This window comes from Diabrotica undecimpunctata, chromosome 3, assembly GCF_040954645.1.
Source record: "Diabrotica undecimpunctata isolate CICGRU chromosome 3, icDiaUnde3, whole genome shotgun sequence".
Classification (NCBI taxonomy): Eukaryota; Metazoa; Arthropoda; class Insecta; order Coleoptera; family Chrysomelidae; genus Diabrotica; species Diabrotica undecimpunctata.
In genome coordinates, this window is record NC_092805.1 from 122,023,152 (window position 1) to 122,045,156 (window position 22,005).

The 22,005-nt window shown below is 33.3% G+C and overlaps 1 protein-coding gene across 1 annotated transcript in view; it reads right to left on the reverse strand.

The window, feature by feature from the left end:
* Positions 1-321: 321 nt before the first annotated feature.
* Positions 322-22,005, reverse strand: part of Ctns (lysosomal cystine transporter cystinosin) — an 82,233-nt gene continuing 60,549 nt past the window's right edge. Inside the window, exons 4-9 of the mRNA XM_072526823.1 lie at positions 15,382-15,564; positions 14,001-14,147; positions 11,773-11,872; positions 9,089-9,379; positions 5,403-5,520; positions 322-610 (exon numbers count right to left, since the gene is read on the reverse strand). Of these exons, the coding sequence (XP_072382924.1) occupies positions 477-610; positions 5,403-5,520; positions 9,089-9,379; positions 11,773-11,872; positions 14,001-14,147; positions 15,382-15,564 (973 nt within the window). The 3' untranslated portion in view covers positions 322-476. The remainder of the gene's footprint in view (positions 611-5,402; positions 5,521-9,088; positions 9,380-11,772; positions 11,873-14,000; positions 14,148-15,381; positions 15,565-22,005) is intronic.

Below are 22,005 nucleotides of genomic sequence, written 5' to 3' on the forward strand. Positions count from 1 at the left end.
GTTAATCACCCAATACGAACAATTGCTGATCTGTGGGTTCCTGGAAATAGTAGGAGGAAGACCAAAAAAGACCTAGAGGGAGACGCTTAGGCAGGACATGTCGGTAAAGAGTATTGATATTGATATAACCCAAGATACAAACTTATGAAGAAATGTAATTAGGGAAGCCGACCCCGCATAGGAATAAAGGCAAAGAGAATGATGACTCTTTAATGATAGTATAGATTAGTAACGGCTTATATGTTTCTATTTTTATAAAGTTGTATTAGATGCTTACTTTACTTTGTCACATAAAATATACATAAAAAATAAAACAAAAAATAAAAACAAAGATTTAATATCAATATCGGTAGATATCAAGTATCTTAGTAATAAAAATCTTTTAAAAAAGTTACATGTTTCAATATATAACAGTAATAAATAAATTTATAAGTGTAATATCCTTTGTACATACTTAAACTAGTTTAATCTAAAAATTAAGGCAAGTCCACATCATATCTTGAATGTCTATAGAGAATGTAATGTTGGACGATGAAGAATATGTCAAAAATTACGCTGAATAATCCTAGTCCAAATTTGGTTGGATCGCCGAATATTGAGACCCAGTCATCTGGAATAAATACAAGGGTATTATAAATTATATTCTGTATGTGTTAACCTGGTAATCGGTTGATAAATACGACATAATTCAAATCAAATATCAAATTTTTACCACTATATAGGGTGTGGCAGATAAACGGCCAATTAGAAATATATCGAAAACTCAAGGTAACTGAATTATTTGAGTGAAATATTTTTATCTATTTGCTACTTTGTTGCTTATAAGTTCATTTTTTAATGGGACATTCTGTATATTTTTTAATTTTGTAAATATTCACGTTTTTTTGAACATTTTTTATTAATACTCCTTTATACCTATTGTAAACCGTTTTTGAGTTATAATGGTTTTTATATGAAAATTACACTTTTGTACCATGCAAATAAAGGTCAATATCCTCGAATGTAATTTGAATAAAAGTTTAAATTCCTTAGGAACTTATTAATCACATACAGCTTTATCGTTTATAATGTAAAGTTGCCTTTTCATTATACAGGGTGCTGTCAAAATTGGCATAAAATCGGGATCCTAAATTTTCGCCTAATTCCTTTTTTTCAAATGGGACTCCCTGTATCTGATTCATTATTTTAGAAAAATACGTTTCTCACTATCCGCCGTTTCACTAGGCAGTTTGTAGGCGTTCATGTTGGTTGGGGAATGAGCAGAGATCATTCTTTTGATCTTATTATTGTACTGACATAAGGTATGCCGCGATCTTGTACTCCTTAACTTTCAATTTTGATAATTAAGAAGGCACTCAACTCCTTAGAACAGCGTTTCTCAACCTTTTACCATTTACGACCCAATTTTCTATAATTATATTCACCGCGCTCCCTCTCGTATAATAACAATATATGTATGCAATAATAATGTACCTTCAGTATTTTGACGTTAGTTATAGTACAATGTTCGCTAGAATCCAGTATATTCTATCACGCGAATTCCAAAAAATAGGTACCGCCTATCACCACCGAAATTTCTGAAACCTTGCAACATCAATTGCGACCTACTAGATCAGCAAATTCAGCAAGTGTATTTATTATAATTAAGCATTGTAAAACCACTTTTTTTCAGTCTGACAGTGTGATATTAATCTGATATATTTGTATTTGAAGTCTGAATAATATATTTTGAATTGTAACTAAAATCTTTTGCTAGTGTAAATAAAAGTTTATTTTGAGTGTTTGTGATTTTTAAAAAAGTGTATTTCAAAAGAACATTCATAATTCGCAAAACTTACAGTAAAATCTTAATTACCAAATTGCCACGAATAGGCGGGGGTAAGTGATGAGTTTTCTGCACTGAAAACCAGAGCGTTCAGTAAATTATTACCGTTTTCAATGTCCTACTTTTGCGAAACACTATTTTTTGCGGTAGCTACTTTGAAGACCAAATATAGATCGCAGCTAAATATAGAAAAAGAACTGTTAGCTATTAGCAATAGCGCGCCCCCTAGAGATGCGCGCCCTACAGGTTGAGAATCACTGCCTTAGAATACAGTTTTAGTATGATGTTTTTGGCTGTTTAACGATATTTAGTAGTTCTCTTTGAGTATTAGCTCTTCTATATATTTTCGCCGAGTCAGTCTTATGTCCAGATGCATTCCTAAATATATAACGTCATCAGCTTAAGGTAAAGTGTGGTTGTTCAATTGAACTGGTGAACATGTTTCTTTGTGAATAGAGAATGTGAGGTGTATTGATTTTGCTTCGTTTGCTTTCATGCGCCTTAATAACCACTTTTGTGTTATAACAAGTAATGAGAATATCACTGGTGTAAATTAGATACAGGATTGGTTTATAGAACGCTGCCTTATGGTACAACTGATGTGATGGGGTTCAGGGAAGAGTAATCAGTAATTTTTTTTATAGCCCTTTTTCTATCCGAATTGTCGAATAAAGGCCTCTCCCATTTCTCGCCATTCATCCCGGTTGTGTGCTAAGCGTTTCCACATTGGTCCTGCGACTCTTTTGATATCGTCGCTCCAGCGCATTTGAGGTCTTCCTATTGGTCTCTTCGCATCGTACGGTCGCCAGTTTCCGACTTCTTTGTTCCATCTACCATCTTCGAGACGTTCGTTGTGTCCAGCCCATTTCCATTTTAATTTAGCTGCTTGTTTAGCAGCGTCCTTTATTTTTGTTTTGTTCCGGATTGCATCGTTCGTTTGCCGATCTATTAGTGAGATACCAAGCACTTTTTTTTTTTCGAATCTTGTCCATGTTCTTTTTTGTGAATGTCCAGGTTTGAGCTCCGTAAGTGAGAACAGGAAGGATACAAGAATCGAATACTTTGGTTCGAAGGTTTTGGGGTATCTTTTTGTCTTTCAGTATGTATGAGAGTTTTCCAAATGCGGCCCATCCCATTCTTACTCGTCTACTTATTTCGGTAGTTTGGTTTTCTTTGTTTACCTTGATATTCTGACCCAGATATATGTATTCTTCTACATGTTCCACTTTTGTTCCTTGGATGGTTATCGGCGGTTGATCATCTTTATTCGACATTAGCTCAGTTTTACTCAGATTTATTTTCAGTCCTTTTTTTATGGATTCCGTATGAAGTTCATAGATCATCGTCTTCAGTTCTTTCCAGCTGTCGGCTATTAGTACTACGTCATCTGCATATCTTAGATGGTTTAAATACTTTCCGTTTATCGATAGTCCCTTCGTTTCCCAATTTAGTGATTTAAAGATGTCTTCAAGTGCGGCAGTAAATAGTTTTGGAGATATTCCTCGGTTGATTTTTATTGGCCTCGTTTTCATTCCGTTATCCATCGTGACTACCGTTTCAGCGTGTTGATATATATTATGTATTAATATCCTATATCTAGAATCTATTCTGCTGTTGACCAGTGCTTCCTCAATAGCCCATAATTCTATGCTGTCAAAAGCTTTCTCGTAGTCTATAAATGCTACACAGATTGGTAAATTGTATTCGTTAACTTTTTCTATTAGGACCTTTAGTGTGTGAAGATGGTCACATGTACTGAACCCTTTTCTAAATCCGGCTTGCTCTACTGGTTGATATACATCAAACTTTGTTGTCAATCTATTTGTAATTATTTTTGTGAATGTTTTATAAAGTTGTGATAGTAGTGATATTGGACTATAATTTTTCAGATCTGTATTGTCCTCTTTTTTGTGTATTACTATTGTGTTAGCAGTATTCCATTCCTTTGGTATGTTTCCTTCAAATAGGCATTTATTAAAAAGTATTTTTAGGTACCTGATGACTTCTTCTCCGCCTTCTTTCAACATTTCTGCCAGAATTCCATCACTACCCGGTGCTTTATTTCTTTTCAATTCTTTAATTGCATTTTCTATTTCTACTTCGCTTATTTCGGGCATTACTTCAGAATTTACGTTTGTTATTTGTCTTTCAGATTTTGCTTTGAAGAGTCGGGGGGATCGTTTCTTGAGCGGTATAACTCAGTATAGAAGTTTTCAACTTTGTTTGATATCTGAGCTTTGCTTGTTTCTAGTTGGCCTTGTTGATTTTTCATAGTTATAATATTTTTCTTTCTTAATTTCGGTTTGGTATATTTCAGACTTCGATTTTTCTCTATCACTCTTTCTACATGTTCTTGTTGATGTTTTTTAATATCGTCTTTTATCTGTTTTCGTATGGCTCGATTAAGTTCTTTGTATTCTGTGGTATTTCTTTTGTTTAGTGACAGGAGCTCTTTTCGTTGTTTCAGCATATTCTTCGATTCTGCACTTATTTTGGATTTTTTGTTGTTATGGCGGGTTGCTACTTCTGAGCTAGCATTCAATAGTTCTTTTGTTATAACTGAGTTAATTTTATTAACGCTGAGTTGTTCTAGATTCAGTGCTTGGGCGGTTTTTAATTTGCTAGCATATTTTTCTTTATCGACTTTTAGCTTTTCTGTGTCTATTTGTATCGTGTTATTAAAGTTAATTCTACGTTTGCTATACTTAATCCTTAGTTTAGCTCTAACCATTCTGTGATCACTACCCAGAGAGACATTATTTATTACTGTTACATCTTCTACGATACCTTTCTTGTTACACATGATGTAATCGATTTCGTTCCTTGTTTTTCCGTCTGGTGATAACCACGTCCACTTTCTTTGCGGTTTTTTCTTTTAAAATTTGTTCATTACGAAATATTTGTTGCTATGTAGGAAGTTAACCAGGGTTTCTCCTCTCTCATTTCTAACACCATAGCCGAATTCACCAATATAGTTTTCGCTTTCTTCTAGTAGTTGTCCAATCTTAGCGTTGAAATCTCCTATTATAAGTGTGTAAGTGCTGTGATAGTTCGTGTTGGTTTCTATTATTTTCTCGTAGAACTCATCTATCTCTTCATCGGGGTGTGTTGAAGTTGGGGCGTACACTTGAATGATTTTTAGGGTGATTTTCTCGTTTATATTCATCACAATCATTGCAATTCTTTCTGAGATTCCCATATATTGTTCTATTTTATTAGCATGTTTCTTAGAAACCAGAAATCCTACGCCGTTTAGACTTTGTTCTTTGTGCCCTTTGTAATACAAGATGTTACCTGATTGCAATGTTATGCGCTCCTCACCTTTCCTCAGGTAATCAGTAATAGTAAAAGGGAACCAGGAAGTGGGAAGGGGTTTCTTTATCTTATAGAATAGACCACCATGCCATACTTTATCGAATTTTTGTGTCAAATAGATGAAGGCTGCAGGGCAGTAGCGTTTTTCATTGAAATTATTAAAATTTTCCATTGCAATTATTAAAATTTAGTAAAAATTTTATTATTTCTTGAATGTACAAATAAAAAAACACTATGTAGGACAAAAGACACGAATACTTACCATAATTGTAGGCATCGACCATCATTTGTAACATACTCAAGGTACCTCCAGTAAAATCTAGGAATATATTTCCTATACTCCATCCAATGGTACTTTTTCGTTTGTAGTTCATGTAGGCCTAAAAATAGAATAATAGTTTCTTTAGTTGTTAGTATAACATTGAAGAAGTCGAAGGTCGTTAATTTAATAAAAATAATAACGCAGTCTACAATTTTTTGAAAAATGTAAAGTAATCACTAAAAGTTAGTCAGAGTAAGTGATATGACTAAGTTCTCGACTAACCATCAAAAAAAAATACAATAGATTATCTGAGGATATAGAGAAGTACAGGTAGGGAATCCAGAGAAGAAGATATTAGAGTTTACTTTAAAGGTCAAAGAAAAATATCCCTGTTGCATATTTCATTTTTTGCAGACATAACTAGATTATTACCTAGTAAGCGTTAATTTTATAGTATTAAAATCATTTTTGAAATTTTCATCCTACCCTCAGATTAAAAAAAAAAACGCAACGGAGAAAATTTTGCTCAAATTCAAAGTATTTCACTTTTTTTATTTTTATCCCTATTTTGATGATTTTAGCACACTGTGTAAAAATTTATAGATTTTAATTTTGTATTGTGAGTTTTAAAAAAAAATTGTATTTGACTTATTATACGGGGTTAATTGAAAGGTGGTTTTTTATCCTAACTTTGAAACATCCCGTGGGATAATTCCGTTAGCGGATTTTCGTAAAACCTTGTTTTTCGGTTGCAACCATGTCTTCCAAGTATTATGTGTTTTGTTTCATGTAAAAATATCGATTGGTTCATTTTTAGGAGCGAAATGACTTTGCCACCCACAATTTACGACTTTTCCTATTATTACCATTATCTTTTGTATTTACTTGTAATACGACGATGGGGGCTTTGGTGATTAATATCGAAGGAATGTCATATCGACATCCCAGAAGCACTGTATTTAAGTAATGATTAAAAGTAACGGCATGATCCTGGTTTTTATGAACAATGATAACAATATCAAAACATAAAAAAAAAACAACTTATTGGTAACTTCTAAATACGCAAATAACAAAGAAAAACTAATAAAAAATAACTTAATACTTTGCATTGCCTCCTACAGCCTCTATAACTGCCTGTACACTTCGGCTCATGCTGTCTATAGAGCCAAGCGAAGTTCGTTAATTGAGTCTGGTGCGACTTCGCGACCTCTAATATTTCTACCAAGCATGTCCCAAACGTGCTCTATTGGGCTCAGATCTGGCTAACACGCTGGCCAGTTAATTTTATTAATACTAACTTTCTCTAAATACTGCGTGACACACATTGCAGAGTGGGGTCGCACATTATCTTGCATTAATAGAAAATCTAGAAAAAGGGTACTTCGTGATTCGCTACAATAAAAAATATTCCTGCCCATACCATCACCGAACCCCTCTATGGCTAACGCGGGGACTGAAAGCACACTCCACAAATCTCTCTCCAGTTCGACGCCATACTCGTTCTCTCCCATCTGATGAGTGAAGACAGTATCTAGACTCATCCGTAAAAAGAACATTACTCCAATGTTCTAAATTCCAATGTAAATGTTCCATGGAAAATTGTAGTCTAGCCATTCTGTGCAGTTGAAGTAATTTGGGCCCAGTTGCTGGGCAATGGTGATGCTTAGGAGACATGGTTGCAACAGAAAAATAAAGGTTTTACGAAAATTCGCAAACGGAATTATTCTACAGGATATTTGAAAGTTAGGATAATAAAACCACGTTTTAATTAAACCCGTACAAAAAGTCAAATATAAAATTTTATCAATAAACTGACTAAACCACATTAAAATTTATAAATTTATACACAGTGTGCAAAAAAAAATTATCAAAATAGGCTTAAAAATAAAAAAATTGAAATACTTTGAATTTGACCAAAATTTTCTCCGTTGCGATTTTTTTGCGATTATATATATATATATATATATATATATATATATATATATATATATATATATATAAGTATATATATGTATATATATATATATAAATATATATGTATATATATATATATATATATATATATATATATGTATATATATATATATATATATATATATATATATATATATATATATATATTTATTTATGTGTATATACACTCGCGATCATAAAATCCGGGTCACCTTGAAAATTACCGATATTTCATTTTTAACGAGCTTTATCGTAAATAATAATAACACAAATACAAACTAATGCATGTTTCTGAGAATTGTTGCAGTTTCCTTTGTAACAAATAATTCCAATAGTGCCGATTTCGCGGTAAAGTGCACACTTCCCAAAATGAACGCTACCTGTAACTCCGCTTGTTTTAAATGTCTCGTTTGTACTTCGACTTTCTGTTTAAATGCAACGGACAAACGTTTATTATTGCCACCATTAGTGTTTATTAGTGTTTATTTTTTGACAAAAATGCCTTTGACTGTTTGAAACGGCACAAATTGTTGCACTTGTGGAAGACGGTCACACTCAACGGCAAGTCGCAAGAACTGCAAGAACCGTAGAAGCCTTTCTACGGTTCAACGAGTGCTTCAACGCTTTCAGGAGGCAAGTTTGCTAACCAGGCGACCTGGCTCTGGACGAAGAAGAACGACCAAGGCACTAGATGACCATTTCCTTGCGTTTCAGGCTTTACGAAACCGGACCTCGACTGCGGTTATGCATCAAAATCGTCTAGAGGAAGTACGAAATCGCAATTTTAGTGTTTCAACAGTCAGAAGAAGACATCGTTCTCTTTGACTATCTTCTCGGGTAATGGCTAGAGGACCGCCACTTCGCCGTTTGTCTCGAGTTGCACGACTAGCTTTTGCTCGACAATGCGCGCATTGGGGAATTAACGATTGTATCAAAGTGTTATTCTCAGATGAATCCCGTTTCTGCCTAACTGGATCCGATGGACGTGTAAGAGTTTGGAGGAGAACCTGTGAACGATTTTCACAAGCTTGCATTGCTCCAAGAATGCCATTTGGTGGAGGCTCGGTCATGGCTTGGGGAGATTCCGGAAGAACATGTTATGCCCAACATGGCAGGGATTGGAGAAAACGCCGTTTTTATGCAGGACAACGTGCGACCGCACGTTGCCAGGATCAGTATGTAATACTTGGACGAAGTTGGAATTACGAGGGTACCCTGGCCAGCTAGGTCTCCGGACATGAATCCCATCGAACATCTCTGGGACAATTTAAAAAAAACGTATTCAAACCCATACACCTCCTCCTAACAACGCACAGGAGCTTAAGGATCTGTTAGTGAGAGAGTGGAATAACATACCACAACATGTAGTCCGGAGAAAAATTGAGAGTATGCCCCGTCGTCTGCATGAGGTTATTAGAGCAAGGGGACGCAATACACGATATTGGTCATTGAAATTTCACTGATTTTTTACCACGTTCTGTATTTTCCATTTTTTTTTTTTCGTATGTCTGTTTTATCAACAATTTGATTTGTTTTCTGTTTCTTTCAATAAAACAATAAAAAAACCATTTTTTTTCTTTCAAAACAAACATTGATGACAAATAAAAGATACATTAGCCATAGAAAAAGGTAATTACTGCACCAGAGGCAAAAATATTTAAGAAACTTGAAATTTTCAAGATGACCCGGATTTTATGATCGCGAGTGTATTAATATCCAATCACATTACTTACCTGTGGTATATACTTAATGAGAGTTATAGTTAACTTAACGTAAGAACAATAATACAACAGATCCAACCAGTGAATAACGTTGCAAGCTGACAAGATAATACTGATTAAGATGAAAACTCCAAATATTCCTAAAATTCCCCTGGCAGTTGTAGACACTCTTTGATCTTCTCTTTCGTAGATAAAACACTGTATGATTGTCAATATTGTTGCTATAAATGCATGGACAGCAAAAACAATATCATTTACTTTGACTGGATTTAACCCTCGAGGATACCTATGTGCATATTCATCCTAGAATGAAGAAAAACTGAAGTTATTTAAAGTTACAAATTACTTTTTTATCGCAGAAATAAAAAATGGGTTATAATTATACATGCTGCTGTACATCGCTGCATGATCTCCTCACATGCCAAAGAAGAATCCTGTTCTCCTGTTCAGTACAACACCGAAGCTGTACACATTGTTATATTCAATTCAATATAGAGCATTAAGGAAATTAAATATAGGTATGCATGTAGTTAAGAGCATTAAGGAAATTAAAAAATAGAAAATCACCAGGGGAGGACAGAATACCGAATGAATTCCTCAAGTACGGAGGACCAGATGTGACCAAACAACTAATATAAAACTAATCCAAAAAATAATAAAACAAAACAGAATTCCCCAAGAATGGAGATCAAGCATCCTAATACCTCTCTTCAAAAAGGAAGAAAAATCGGACCCGGAAAATTACAGAGGAATTAATTTATTAAACACAACATTAACAACCAAAATAATAACAAATAAATTAAATGAAATTATAACACTAGCAGAAGAACAACAAGGTTTTAGGTCGGGAAGATCACACACCGACGCTATATTTATAATGAGGCAAATGCAAGAGAAAGCATTGGAATACAATAAACCGCATATCTATGTTTTGTGGACCTTAAGAAGACATTTGATAGAGTCAAATTAAAGGACGTTATCTACTTATTGTATGCAAGAGGAATAATCAAAACGATCGAAAATATCTACCAAAACAACAGAATAAAAGTAAAAGAAGAAGAACTAACTCACCCTATTGAAAGCTGAAAATGGGATAAGACAGGTAGATTTCCTGAGTCCTCTGTTGTTCAACCTGATTATGGATGAAATAATACAAAAAAGTAAGAACTAAACAAGGATACCAAATGGGGGACAGCTTAAAATAATCTGCTATGCAGACCACGCAATACGACTCTCTCAGAGTGAAGATGACAACTTATGCTGCACCAATTTAATATAACCGCCAGAAAATTTAACATGTTAATTTTCCCAAAAAAGATAAAATGCATGGTTATAACAGCAAAATTACTAAGATGTAAATTGGAGCTGGAAGGTCAGATAATAGAACAAGTGATAAAGTTTAAATATCTGACATACGCGGCAGAAACACGACCTGACACAAACAGGACCAAAAGGATGTTAGAATCAGCAGAGATAAAAACACTCAAAAAAATTGATAGTTAAACACTATGAGACAGAGCTAGAAGTACAGATATACGACGTAGAAGCAAGGTGGAGAACATCAATGACTGGGTATTTACGCCACAATTCATACTCAACGTGGTACGTGTGTGCTGTTTGCATGTTGCGTATGTGCGGGGCTGACAGCGCCGATGGAACAGGTGCCGCAGAGTGACAGTTCTTTACGGTTCCGGATAGTGCGCAAGACAAACACTAGAACCAGGCTTGTCAATACATACATAGAAGCATTTTGCACCTAATAAACCATTTTTGTAAAGTTATTTTTACTTCTTATAATTAAATGCTATACAGTTTGAGTTTAAAGGTCGTTTACTATCCTACATTAAACACTGGGTAAGCAATAGAAGAGTAGAAAGGAAAGATCATATACGCCGAATGAAAACAAATAGAGTAGTAAAAGACGGTTCCCCAATAGGAAGATGATCAGTAGGAAGACCACGTAAACGATGGAAAGATAACTTACTGGAAACAAATTGAAAAACAGACAGAGTCATGTCTACATAAAAAAAAGAAGAAGCAGACTAGACCGTTGAAACTGCGGTCAGCCAACCTAGTATAAAACTAGTATTATAATCGATTCACTTAGCTTGGGAATATTAAAGAGTCATTGTCGGAAACATACAACACAAAAATTCCTAGCACAACTTAATAGCTAAAATAATCTTACTTTTAAAGACTCATTAAATTAAAAAAAGATGAATAATCATAGATAATGGAAGAGTATATTCATGAATTTTGATTTAACATTTTCTATTTGTAAATAATCAATACACAAAAACTACTACTATCTCTGTAGCAGATAACGATTTGTTTTTAGTTGTTACCACCCGTTGAGAAACGATTGACACAAGTGTCAAACACGAGACTATAGATTACTTTTGTATTGTACCGTTTTACTTCTATTAACCTATTATAAACAAAAGTCTATAATAGAGTTTAAGTAAATCTACTTTATTGTTGAAAAGCACAATCTAGTATAGACAGCACAATATCGTATATAGTGATCAATTTAAACATTCCTCTTGGCAGTCGCTATTGAACTTTCGACTGTAGTAAATTCTCACAAACTGCTTAAAGAATATTCTTGAGTACTGTTTTTTCAAACCTAAGTAAAGATGCACGTTTGATTTAGATATTAAATTATACATATTTTGCACAGTTACGATGATACTTACCCTAATTTCTGGAATGTAGTACAACCCCAAATTGAAGAGAGAATATAGGGAAAATCCAACCACGTTTAAAGCAATAAAATCGAAGTTCAAACCAACAACACTAAAAAAATTAAAAACATTTATATAATATACTGTCTTTAAGTTATCAGAATAAACTTCAGAGCACATATACAACGTGATACAAGAAAGAACCACGTATTCCATAAAAACCCCGAAATTATTACGATTAATCATTATTTTAATAAAATCACTATGATTTGAGCTATTAATTATTATTTTAAAATACCAGTATTATAATATATACTATATTATACTATAGTATATACCAGTAAACCAAGTAGGGTCTCTTTTGCCAAACCTTATTTCAGATCTTAACCTACTACATACCACTGGGTCTACAGCGAGTAACGAAGGTTCTCTTGCAAAATCTAATAGTCTACATATCCGAGACCATTCAATAATTCTTCTTTTTTTTTTGGAGATACTGATCCTCATCAGTATAACATGCAATACTTTCAGAAAGAAAATTAATCTCTCCAGTTGCTATAATTTTTTTGTTTATTTGCGGCGTTGACTGTTTACATACTTTCGGTTTGTTCTATATATCATCTAATTGGAGACGTACATTATGTAAGATCTTATCCTCCACTTCTGTTATTTTTAGACCTTTTTCTGTTTTTTGGTACCGAAAGAATTCATTATTCTAATAATTTATGTATGGAGCTTCCCCATTGTTCTTCCTACAATCCCATTCTTAGTGCATTATGGTCCTCGTTACGTTTTATCTTTTTAACGTTCGTTTTTATCTTTGAATTTTCATTATTAAATATTTTATTGACAATTATTGCTCGACCAAATCCACTTAAGATCTTTCATTTTGTATTGCTACTTGTTTCCATCGTATAACCAGTCCCAGTCTAAGAAATGTCTTTTATAATTACTTATACTCGCTCCTTAACTGCAAATCCAATATTCAAAAACTGTTTTCACTCTTCTGCACGGTTGTTTAAGTATTGAAAAAAAAGTTTAAAAATGTATTTTTACTTCACTTATAAAAGCATCAGAGTGCTCTATGGGCTTAGCGGACGTTTGACTGTTATATTGACGATCGTCACCTTTTAACTGCTACCTGGAAAAGATTTTTGGCTTTTTATGCATACCACTGTCGCCGTTTTTAGGATGTTTTTTATCTTTCTTTTGTCGAATTACCCTGGTTCCATTACGTACTCTTTCTCTCCAACTAATACGAACTATTTTTTTCTAACATGCCATCTAACAATCTTGTAGTTTTTTAAGCATGGCGTATGTTGTAGTCCGTGCTTCTGCACCATTGTAAAACATCGAAAACATGGATATTTCGATCAAGATTTATATCATGCCCATAAAGAATTTTCTTTTACTTAAAGAAAGCTGTCCTTGATTGTGTAATACGATATCAAACAGCTTTGTTTTAGCGAAAATTTCTGTAATAAAAAGTGGTTTTGCTAGCGATGTCCATACTTCCGTATATTTACATTTCAAAGACCTCAAGGCAGTACTAACTTTCATGGTCCAAGCCTCTTCTCCATACAACAAGACATAGTACACGTAGCATTTGACAATTCTGTGCCTGGTGGTTATCATTTCTAATCTTGTTCTTATTTTTAAGTTTGGGTCTAGGATGTCTGTTATCCATTAGCCCAAGTATTGGAATTTTGTTACTTGTTCTATTGGCGTGTTGTAGATAGTTATGTCTGCAAGTTAGGATTTCGGTCTATGTCCGTAATCTTAATTTTTGTAGTGTTAATTTTCATGCCGTTCGTCGCTTTCTCTGGTTAGTTTGTCTAGCAGAAATAGGAAGTCTTCTCCACTATCTGCTAACACCGCTGTGTCGTCAGCGTATCATAAATTGGATAGGATCTTACCATTTATTAAACCACATTTATTATCATTCGTTGAAATATGTATTCTGAGTAGTCATTGGGCGATAGGACACATTCTTGTCTTACTTCTAATGGGTTTCCGTTGTTAGGCGACTCTCCACTCTTACTGACGCCACCTGGTGACTACATATGTAAAACAGAGTCTTGTTTTATTAAAACCTATTATTAGACACTAATTTTATTATATGAGCTTTTGGGTATTACTAAAAATATCTCAATGCTTTCGCTGGTGCCAGCTGTTAAACCCGTTTCTCACGTGATAGTCAAACATTCAAACAGTCAAACATTTTATATAATTGTACTAACCTTTTCCTTTTCCAGTTGATATATATTTGCGGATAAAACGAAACAGACCAAGCAACAAAATATATCCAACCTATAACAGCTGAGAATGTATCCAATCCATCCTTTTTGTACACAGTAAACCGAACGAATACGTCGCTTACGTCGGTCCTAAAAAAGAAAATATTGGTTACGTTTTTATTATTGATGATTTATATATATATATATATATATATATATATATATATATATTATGATATATTAGAAGTACTTTGGGCTTATTTCATTTTAAAACAGTTTTTAATCGTTAATTAATCGTTAATGAAGCGCTTATGACAGGACCGGCGCTCGGGCTGTGGCGTGTATAAGAAAGAGAAACAAAATCTAGGGCACAAATTTTTATTGGTTATTTATACACCAAGGGTATTATTAAGATGATTACGCCAGGAGAGCAACATAATCTAGCCAGAGGCCTCTGGCCCGAGGGGTGGATGTTGCTTGATGGGCGTAATCATCCGGTAACACCAGTGTACATACCAGATTTTATTTTTCAATTCAGATAATATAAGAACTAAATTTGAGATGTTTTTACTTTTTATTTTACAGCACCTACAAACTATATAAACATAGCATATTTTGTATTATTGGCGTTACCTAATGATTACGCCCATCGAGTAACATCCATCCCTCGGACCAAAGGCCCTCCGGTTGGATTATGTGACTCTCCAAGCGTAATCATATTTGATTTTAAAACATTGTTTTTTATTTGTTAATGAAGCGCGTATGGCAGGGATGGCGCTCATTTGTACAATGAGAATTTAAACCAGTAAAAATTTGTGCGGTAGATCTTGTTTCTCTTTCTTATATACGCCGCAGCCCGAGCGCCCGTCCTGTCATAAGCGCTTCATGAACGCTTAAAAAACAATCTCTTAAAATGAACTAGGTCCAAAATACTTATCGGCAAATGATAGAAGAAAGTTTGAACTTGAATGTAGGTGCTTGGTGAATTCAAAAATAATGTGTTTTACTCTTGTTCCCTTGAAAATCGCAATTTTGCGTTTTTCTCAGTTTCAAATTATTTATAACTCGAAAACGATCAAGTTTAAAATGATCCAAAAACAAAAAAAAAATTGTCTGGGCCGAAAAAATTGATTGTTACGATTTCTTTAAAAAACTTGGACAACTTTTCGTCTGGGTGTCCTCTTGAACCTATTTTGGGGTATCACATGAAAGTAATTATGCAAAAAAATCTCATGGGAATATTTTACCGAACGAACCCGAGCTTTTTGCTTTGTCTATTTTCGGAGACAAATATTTGTTTGTACTTACCACTCGTAGTAGTCTTTTTATATCACAAAATAATAATATAACCAGAAGCAAATAATATATAAATATATGTACTTACTCGTTAGATGAAGCATTAGCATATAAATCAGAATGTCCAGCACGTGATGTTATTATATTTACTGGAACGGTTTCGTCCTCCTTTATGTTTTTTATCACAATTTCCGAGATATTAGGAGTGATAATATCGGTGTGTTGTGATATTAATGATATCGTCTCATCGTTATTTTTGATATCAGCAGCTCTATAAATCAGATAATTTAAAACAATTTTAAAATGAAAAATAGTTAACGCCTAAAAGTGACATCAAATATCGGTCAACCACGTACGATGTAATTATTTTTAGGAGATAATAATTAATACAAGATGTTGGTTGGTAACTGAATAAATCTTGTTTTATAAGTCCTTTTGTGTGGCATGCAAACAAAAATTCAACGATGTTATGAATTTCTAATCCACATGTGTATAGATATCAAAAAGTTGACCTCTCTTCTACATGTAGTATTACTCAGTTCAGTATTATTACATTACACTATTTTCTCAACTAATTCATCCCTATTTTTTTTCTTTTACCATTAATATACGCAATAATATAAAACTAAGTGGTAATTAAAAAAGGTTATGTCGATGCCCTATTACGATGATAGACATATAATACAGCGTTGCAATACAGACCGTTCCCCCAGTGCGACAGAGAAAACTGACGCAAAGCATCCCTGCATATTTTTCAAATGTGCCTTCAAATGAGTTTATCGACCACGTGACATAAAAGACCAATGAGAAGGTCACGTGGTAGATAAACTCGGCACATTTGAAAGAGATGCAGGGATGCTTTGCGTCAGTTTTCTCTGTCGCACTGGGGAAACGGTTCTGTATTGCAGCGCTAAGTACATTTCTATTATATGTCTATGATTGCGATTAATAACATTCTGGAAATATAGATTGTACACCACTAGTTATAACTTGTCACAGCATAGAGCATACATCAAAATAGCAATGTAAGTGCGATAAGAAAAATAGGGTTAGTATTACGAATGATCAGAGTAAGGGATGGCGTTACTAGTCTCGCCGTAGTGTTGACTACAATGCCGGCTCTACCGATTCGGCAGTGTACCTACCGAAAATACCTAATTTTAACCCTCTATTGCCCGACTTTTTTGTAAACTTAAGAGAAAATGTTTTAATTTGTATATATGCTCAAATAAGCATTTACAACAACTAGTAATTTTTTTAGATTTTTTAAATTTTGTTTGGGCACGACAATACAACAACCAGCTGTTAACAACAGCTAAATCTGCTAAGGTGAAAAAATATTTTTAGATACCACTTTTTAGATCTTATGTCTGTTCGGTAAAGAGCAATTAGTGAATCCATAAGATCACCGACACCTCCCATAAATTTATTATAAAATTGCACTGCATTTGGACAGCATACATCAATTCTTGATTTTTGTTTCTTATCCCTCCCCTTGACTAACGAAGTAGGTTCAGAACCAACAAATGTACTAAGCAAATGAACCGGTTTATTATCGTACCACTTTAACGGTGTTAGTATTATGCCATCTACTGTAGCGTGCTTTTCTTCTACAGTACCTCTGCCCTGTTTCTTCATATTTTTGTCATCAGAAAAATAGCAATTAGGCAATCTGTTTGGACGAACAGTTCCCAAACATTGCATTCCACGTTTTTCCAATTCAATCTGCAACTGAATGCTATTGAACCAGTTGTCAAAATATACTTTATAGTATTTGTTTGGTTCGACTATCTCACACAATCTTATTACTACATTACCGCTGGTGCTTACATTAGGTAAATGAAGAATATGTTCAATAGTTCCTGTATATAATTCCCAGTTATAAACAATACCATTGCTATCACACAAAACAAATGCCTTGTATCCCCATTTTTTAGGTTTGTTCTTCATATATTGTTTTAAAGAATGTGCCCCTTTGAATGGTATCATTTGTTCATCAATACACAATTTTTCACTCATTGGAATACTTTGAAAATTTTGAACTAGACCGTTGATGAATGGTCTAATTTTGTATAACTTATCATTATTGTTGATCATATTTTCGTTATTGAAATGAATTTTAGTTTTTATTTCTTCCCAGCGATTCCTAGATATAGTGTCAACTATTTGAGCAACACGTGTTTCCTTCTGCCAAAATGATCTTGTCCCTTAGCAAGCCATATATTGACATCAGTAGAACAGATCCAATAAATTGGTTTAATTCTGCTAGTGTCGTATTCAATGGTTTATTTATATTCTTTTGCAGTGCATACAAATTACTTTGTTCTACTATGTTTTCCAGCATATTGGTAGATATCATCTTTTTAAAATAATGTAGAGGGGATTCCGGTTCTAATAATTGGCATGTCGGTAAATTACCTTTCCATTCTGGAATTGGAAATACTGTTCGGGGACCACTCTTCCACTGAATGTTTTTTTTTTGATCATTTTTGACCTTTTGAACACATTTTGTTCAGTGTGTTTTTCTGTTTTATCGGTATCATCCTCATCTTCATCTTGGTCTAAATCTAAATTGGTATCCTGGTCTAAATTTGCTTCGTACAAATCGTCTTCATTTTCCATTTCATTTGATCCTGAATCGATTGATATCTGAGTACCTATAGAAAATTCATTATCACTCTCTTCAAAGTCAGAGTCATCGAATTTCTCGGATTTGTTGGGAACTTTTACAAACAATAACGAATATTTACTGCTTTTCCCGTAGAACGTTTTCGTATCCATCCTAAAAAAATAATTTAAAATGATGTGGTCCAGTGTGGATTCAAAGCAACATACCTGTTTTTTATCACAGTACTGAAACAACACAATAAAATAAACAAATTTTAACGGCAATCAATATCTAAATGCTGATATAATGCCTCTATGTATTTTTATATAAATTCTACACAATTTATAACAATAAATCACGATCGATAATACAAAAAATAATAAGGCAGCCATGTGCATTTGACATACTGTTAAAAATTTCCATATAGGTTTCGTCATAGGTTCATAGATGGCACTAAGTGTATTAAAATGTATAACCAAATGTTGCCTGAAATCAACAGAGGGCATCTTAGAGTCGGAAATTGTTTTAAAAAAGGTTTCTGCATCAAAAACTCCTTTGTTGCCTTGAGTACACACGGGGCTATAGAGGGTTAAGATAAATGTACCTATATTTGGTACATTTAATAAGTAGGTAATCAAATCAATATACACTTTATCTTCCCTAATATAGCTTTGCTTGTTTTAACAAATGTATTGTTAATACTAATAGTAATGTTTCTATTAAAAATATTTCTAATAATATTTATCTGTAGTTCAATTAATTTGTGTCAACCTCTCTGGGACCCCGAGTACTAATTATTACACAAATCATGAAAGAAACACATGAAAAAGAGAAAAATCAAAGCAGTAGCCCTCATCGTACTTAATGAAGAAAAATGTGTAACAAAACCATCAGCAGACTGTAGCAGGTTTGGTTGCCAATACTAAAAGAAATACTCAACAACAAGAACATACCAACAACAGCGGGGTAATAGGAAGCGGAGACATCGCCTACAGCTCACACACAATATATATTCAATACACAATACACCATCATATAATCCATGTTACACAACTTACGTTACACATCCACGACTACGATCCGCACTATACAAACATATACAACAAAAAAAAAACACGCAAAACAGTCAGAATTTGATATTCCAAGGGTAAAAATACTACCCTCAAAAAATTTATTCAAGCATAAGCATGCTGTTGCCTACAATATCGAGCCCAAGTTTGTCAATTTTTAAAGACATAACCTATCAACAACTCGTTTGGTTAAACCATTATATTTCCCAGAATTTTTAAAAAATAATCTTTTTTCAGAACGATTTCCGAAGTGGAAATCGAAACGTCAAACTTTAGTTAGTTTTAAATGTAATTTGAATTACAATCAATTGCGGCTTAATTTCATATAAACATAATATTTAAATTAGACATGCCATAAGAAAGCAGTTTCAGAACTTATATCTTATTTCAATTATTATTGTGCTAAACATCAAATTTGATAGCATAAAACTAGGTAAAAAATCGCTTTTTGAGCAGAGGTTGTAGAAAAAAGTAATTCTGTAAGGATTAGTACTCCAGTCGTCAGAGACGAAAATGCCACTAAACTTCTAAACATCATACGAACAAGCTGAATTTTGCCGAGAATGTCAATTTTAGGACGCCAAAAAATATGCAAAAAAGTTTACCACTTTTACCCTCGGGCTTTCTCCTAAAACCCTCCTCGTAGAGGGGGAAACGTGAAAAAATCGATTTACCAAGAATCTGTACGCCATAGAAAAAAATTTTTTAAATAAAAAATGTAGCTAAGATAATTTTGAACAAAAACGTTTTGTGTAGAATGAACGGTTCTGTCAGAAACAACGCTTGAAGCCATCGGCAATTTTTAATGTCAGTTATGCGCGCGAAATTAATGTTCAACCAAATTTGTATCAGCCCGACGGTAAAAATTCGATATCTTTTGATCCGAGTGTCCTATCTACAAAAATCAAGATGCGTTTTAAAGGTAAAGAGTGCAGCTGTTGTAAGAAATTTTTGTATTTTGCCGCAAATAAACTGAGTTATTATAAAGGCGTTAAATAAATAAACGGGGCGCGATTTTTGTCAATTTTTATGATTCTCACGAGATCAATACAATTTATCCCTTTTATTAATAGACCAATGTGGTGTTTCGATAAGCAGAGCCTTGTCTTTAAAACGTATAATATAAAATTTTAGTTTTGATTTTTGGCAACAAATGTGAGGCATTTAAAATATATAAACTTTTACATATAAATATGTAAAAGTTTAAATTCTATGTTTTTAGTCATGCTTTAAATGTCTCATAATTTGTTGCTACAACTAAAAATTCAAATTTCATGTTATAAGTTTTGAAGATTGGTTTCTAAAAATCGAAATTTCACTATGACCGGTCAATTAAAGTGATAAATTTTATTGATCTCACGAGAATTGTAAAAAATGGCAAAAATCGCTAAAAAATAAATAAACGAAACGTTTAGTTATTGAACAGATTTCGCGCGCGCAACTGACATTCAAAATCGCCGGTCGCTTCAAGCGCTGTTTCTGAGAGAATGGTTCATTCTACCTAATTAATATTTTTGTTCAAAATTATCTCAGCTATTCTACGACGTACAGGTTCTTGGTAAATCGATTATTTTAAGTTCTTACCTCTCCACGAGGGGGTTTTAGGGAGAAGCCCGGGGGTAAAAGTGGTAGACTCTTTTGTAACGTTTTTGGGGTCCCAAAATTGATATTCTCGGCAAAATTCAGCTTGTTCGTATGCTTTTTAGAGGTCAAATCTCTGACGACTGGACTATAGGTAAAAAGTAGGATCTTTTTAATTCGCAGCAAATTTTTTAATTTAATTTGTTTAGAATATTTAAGAAACGTAATTAGCTTAATGGTAAAGATAAAGACGTAATATTTTATTATACAAATTTTAAAAATGATTAAACTAAAACAACATTGCCTGTGAGTGTTAAAAAAAAATTAGGCCGAAAATGAGATCTCGCACCGTGTGAAGGAGAAACTAAAAATTCAAGCGTACAAAAAATAAAAAAGAACTTTAAAATGCTGTAAGTTTCTTAATGTTCGGTTCTATTGAATGGATTTTCATCTTTTTTTAACTTGCATGTACTTTTTCCGTTCATTATAAATATGCAATGTTTTACAATATTAATTACAAATAAACAATGTAATTTGTTTAAACATTTAAACAAATATTTTTCATAAAAAATTCAAATTTTTAATTGATTTTCTATTATATAATAAAAATAAAACTTTAAGTCTTTATCTATAAAATGATACTAATTACGTTTCTTAATTATCATTAACAAATTAGCTCGAATTAAAAACAAATATCCCTTCTTTTTACCTAATAGTCCCAGAATAACTTGTTTTCTTTTAAAACCCTGTAAAACCCTTTTCAAATATGAAAAAATATTTCCTGGTTGCAAGTCTGAATTAAGTTTACATTGTTATCTGGGAACTCTGGATGAATAACAAAAATTTGTCATATTTGTGCCTAAGCTCCGAAAGTGCAATAGCTCATAATGATGAACGGGTAGACATGTAGAGATGTACATAAAAAGGCCCAGCACAAAATGGACGAAGTTATTAATCAGACTCCTTTCCGGCATATGAAAAAACCACTATTCTAGAAGGCATACAAATAAAAAGTATTTCGCTGCAAATCTCAGCTTGAGTGAAATGTATAGTTTATACATCAAACAATTTAAAAAGAAGCCCGTCTTAATAAAAATATATTCTCGTGAATTCCACAAAAATAAATTAAAAGTTTAAAAAATCAAACAACGATACTTGTAGTAAATGCAATACGTTATTAGAGAAAGAGCGATATTCAACTAGTGAAGAGGAAACGATAAACATAAAAAGAGAATTCAGTAAACACATAGCAGCTGCCACAAAGGATGAAGACAAAATAAGGAATAGAAAATCCACCCCACATCACTTATGCCTTTGATTTGCAAAGAGTACTTCAGACACCAAATTTATCGACAAATCAAATGTTTTATTTGCCTATATCATCATAATATAAAATTTAAGTTATATTTTATTTTGCTACTTACGGGGATCAGAATAAAAACTCTTATGTTTA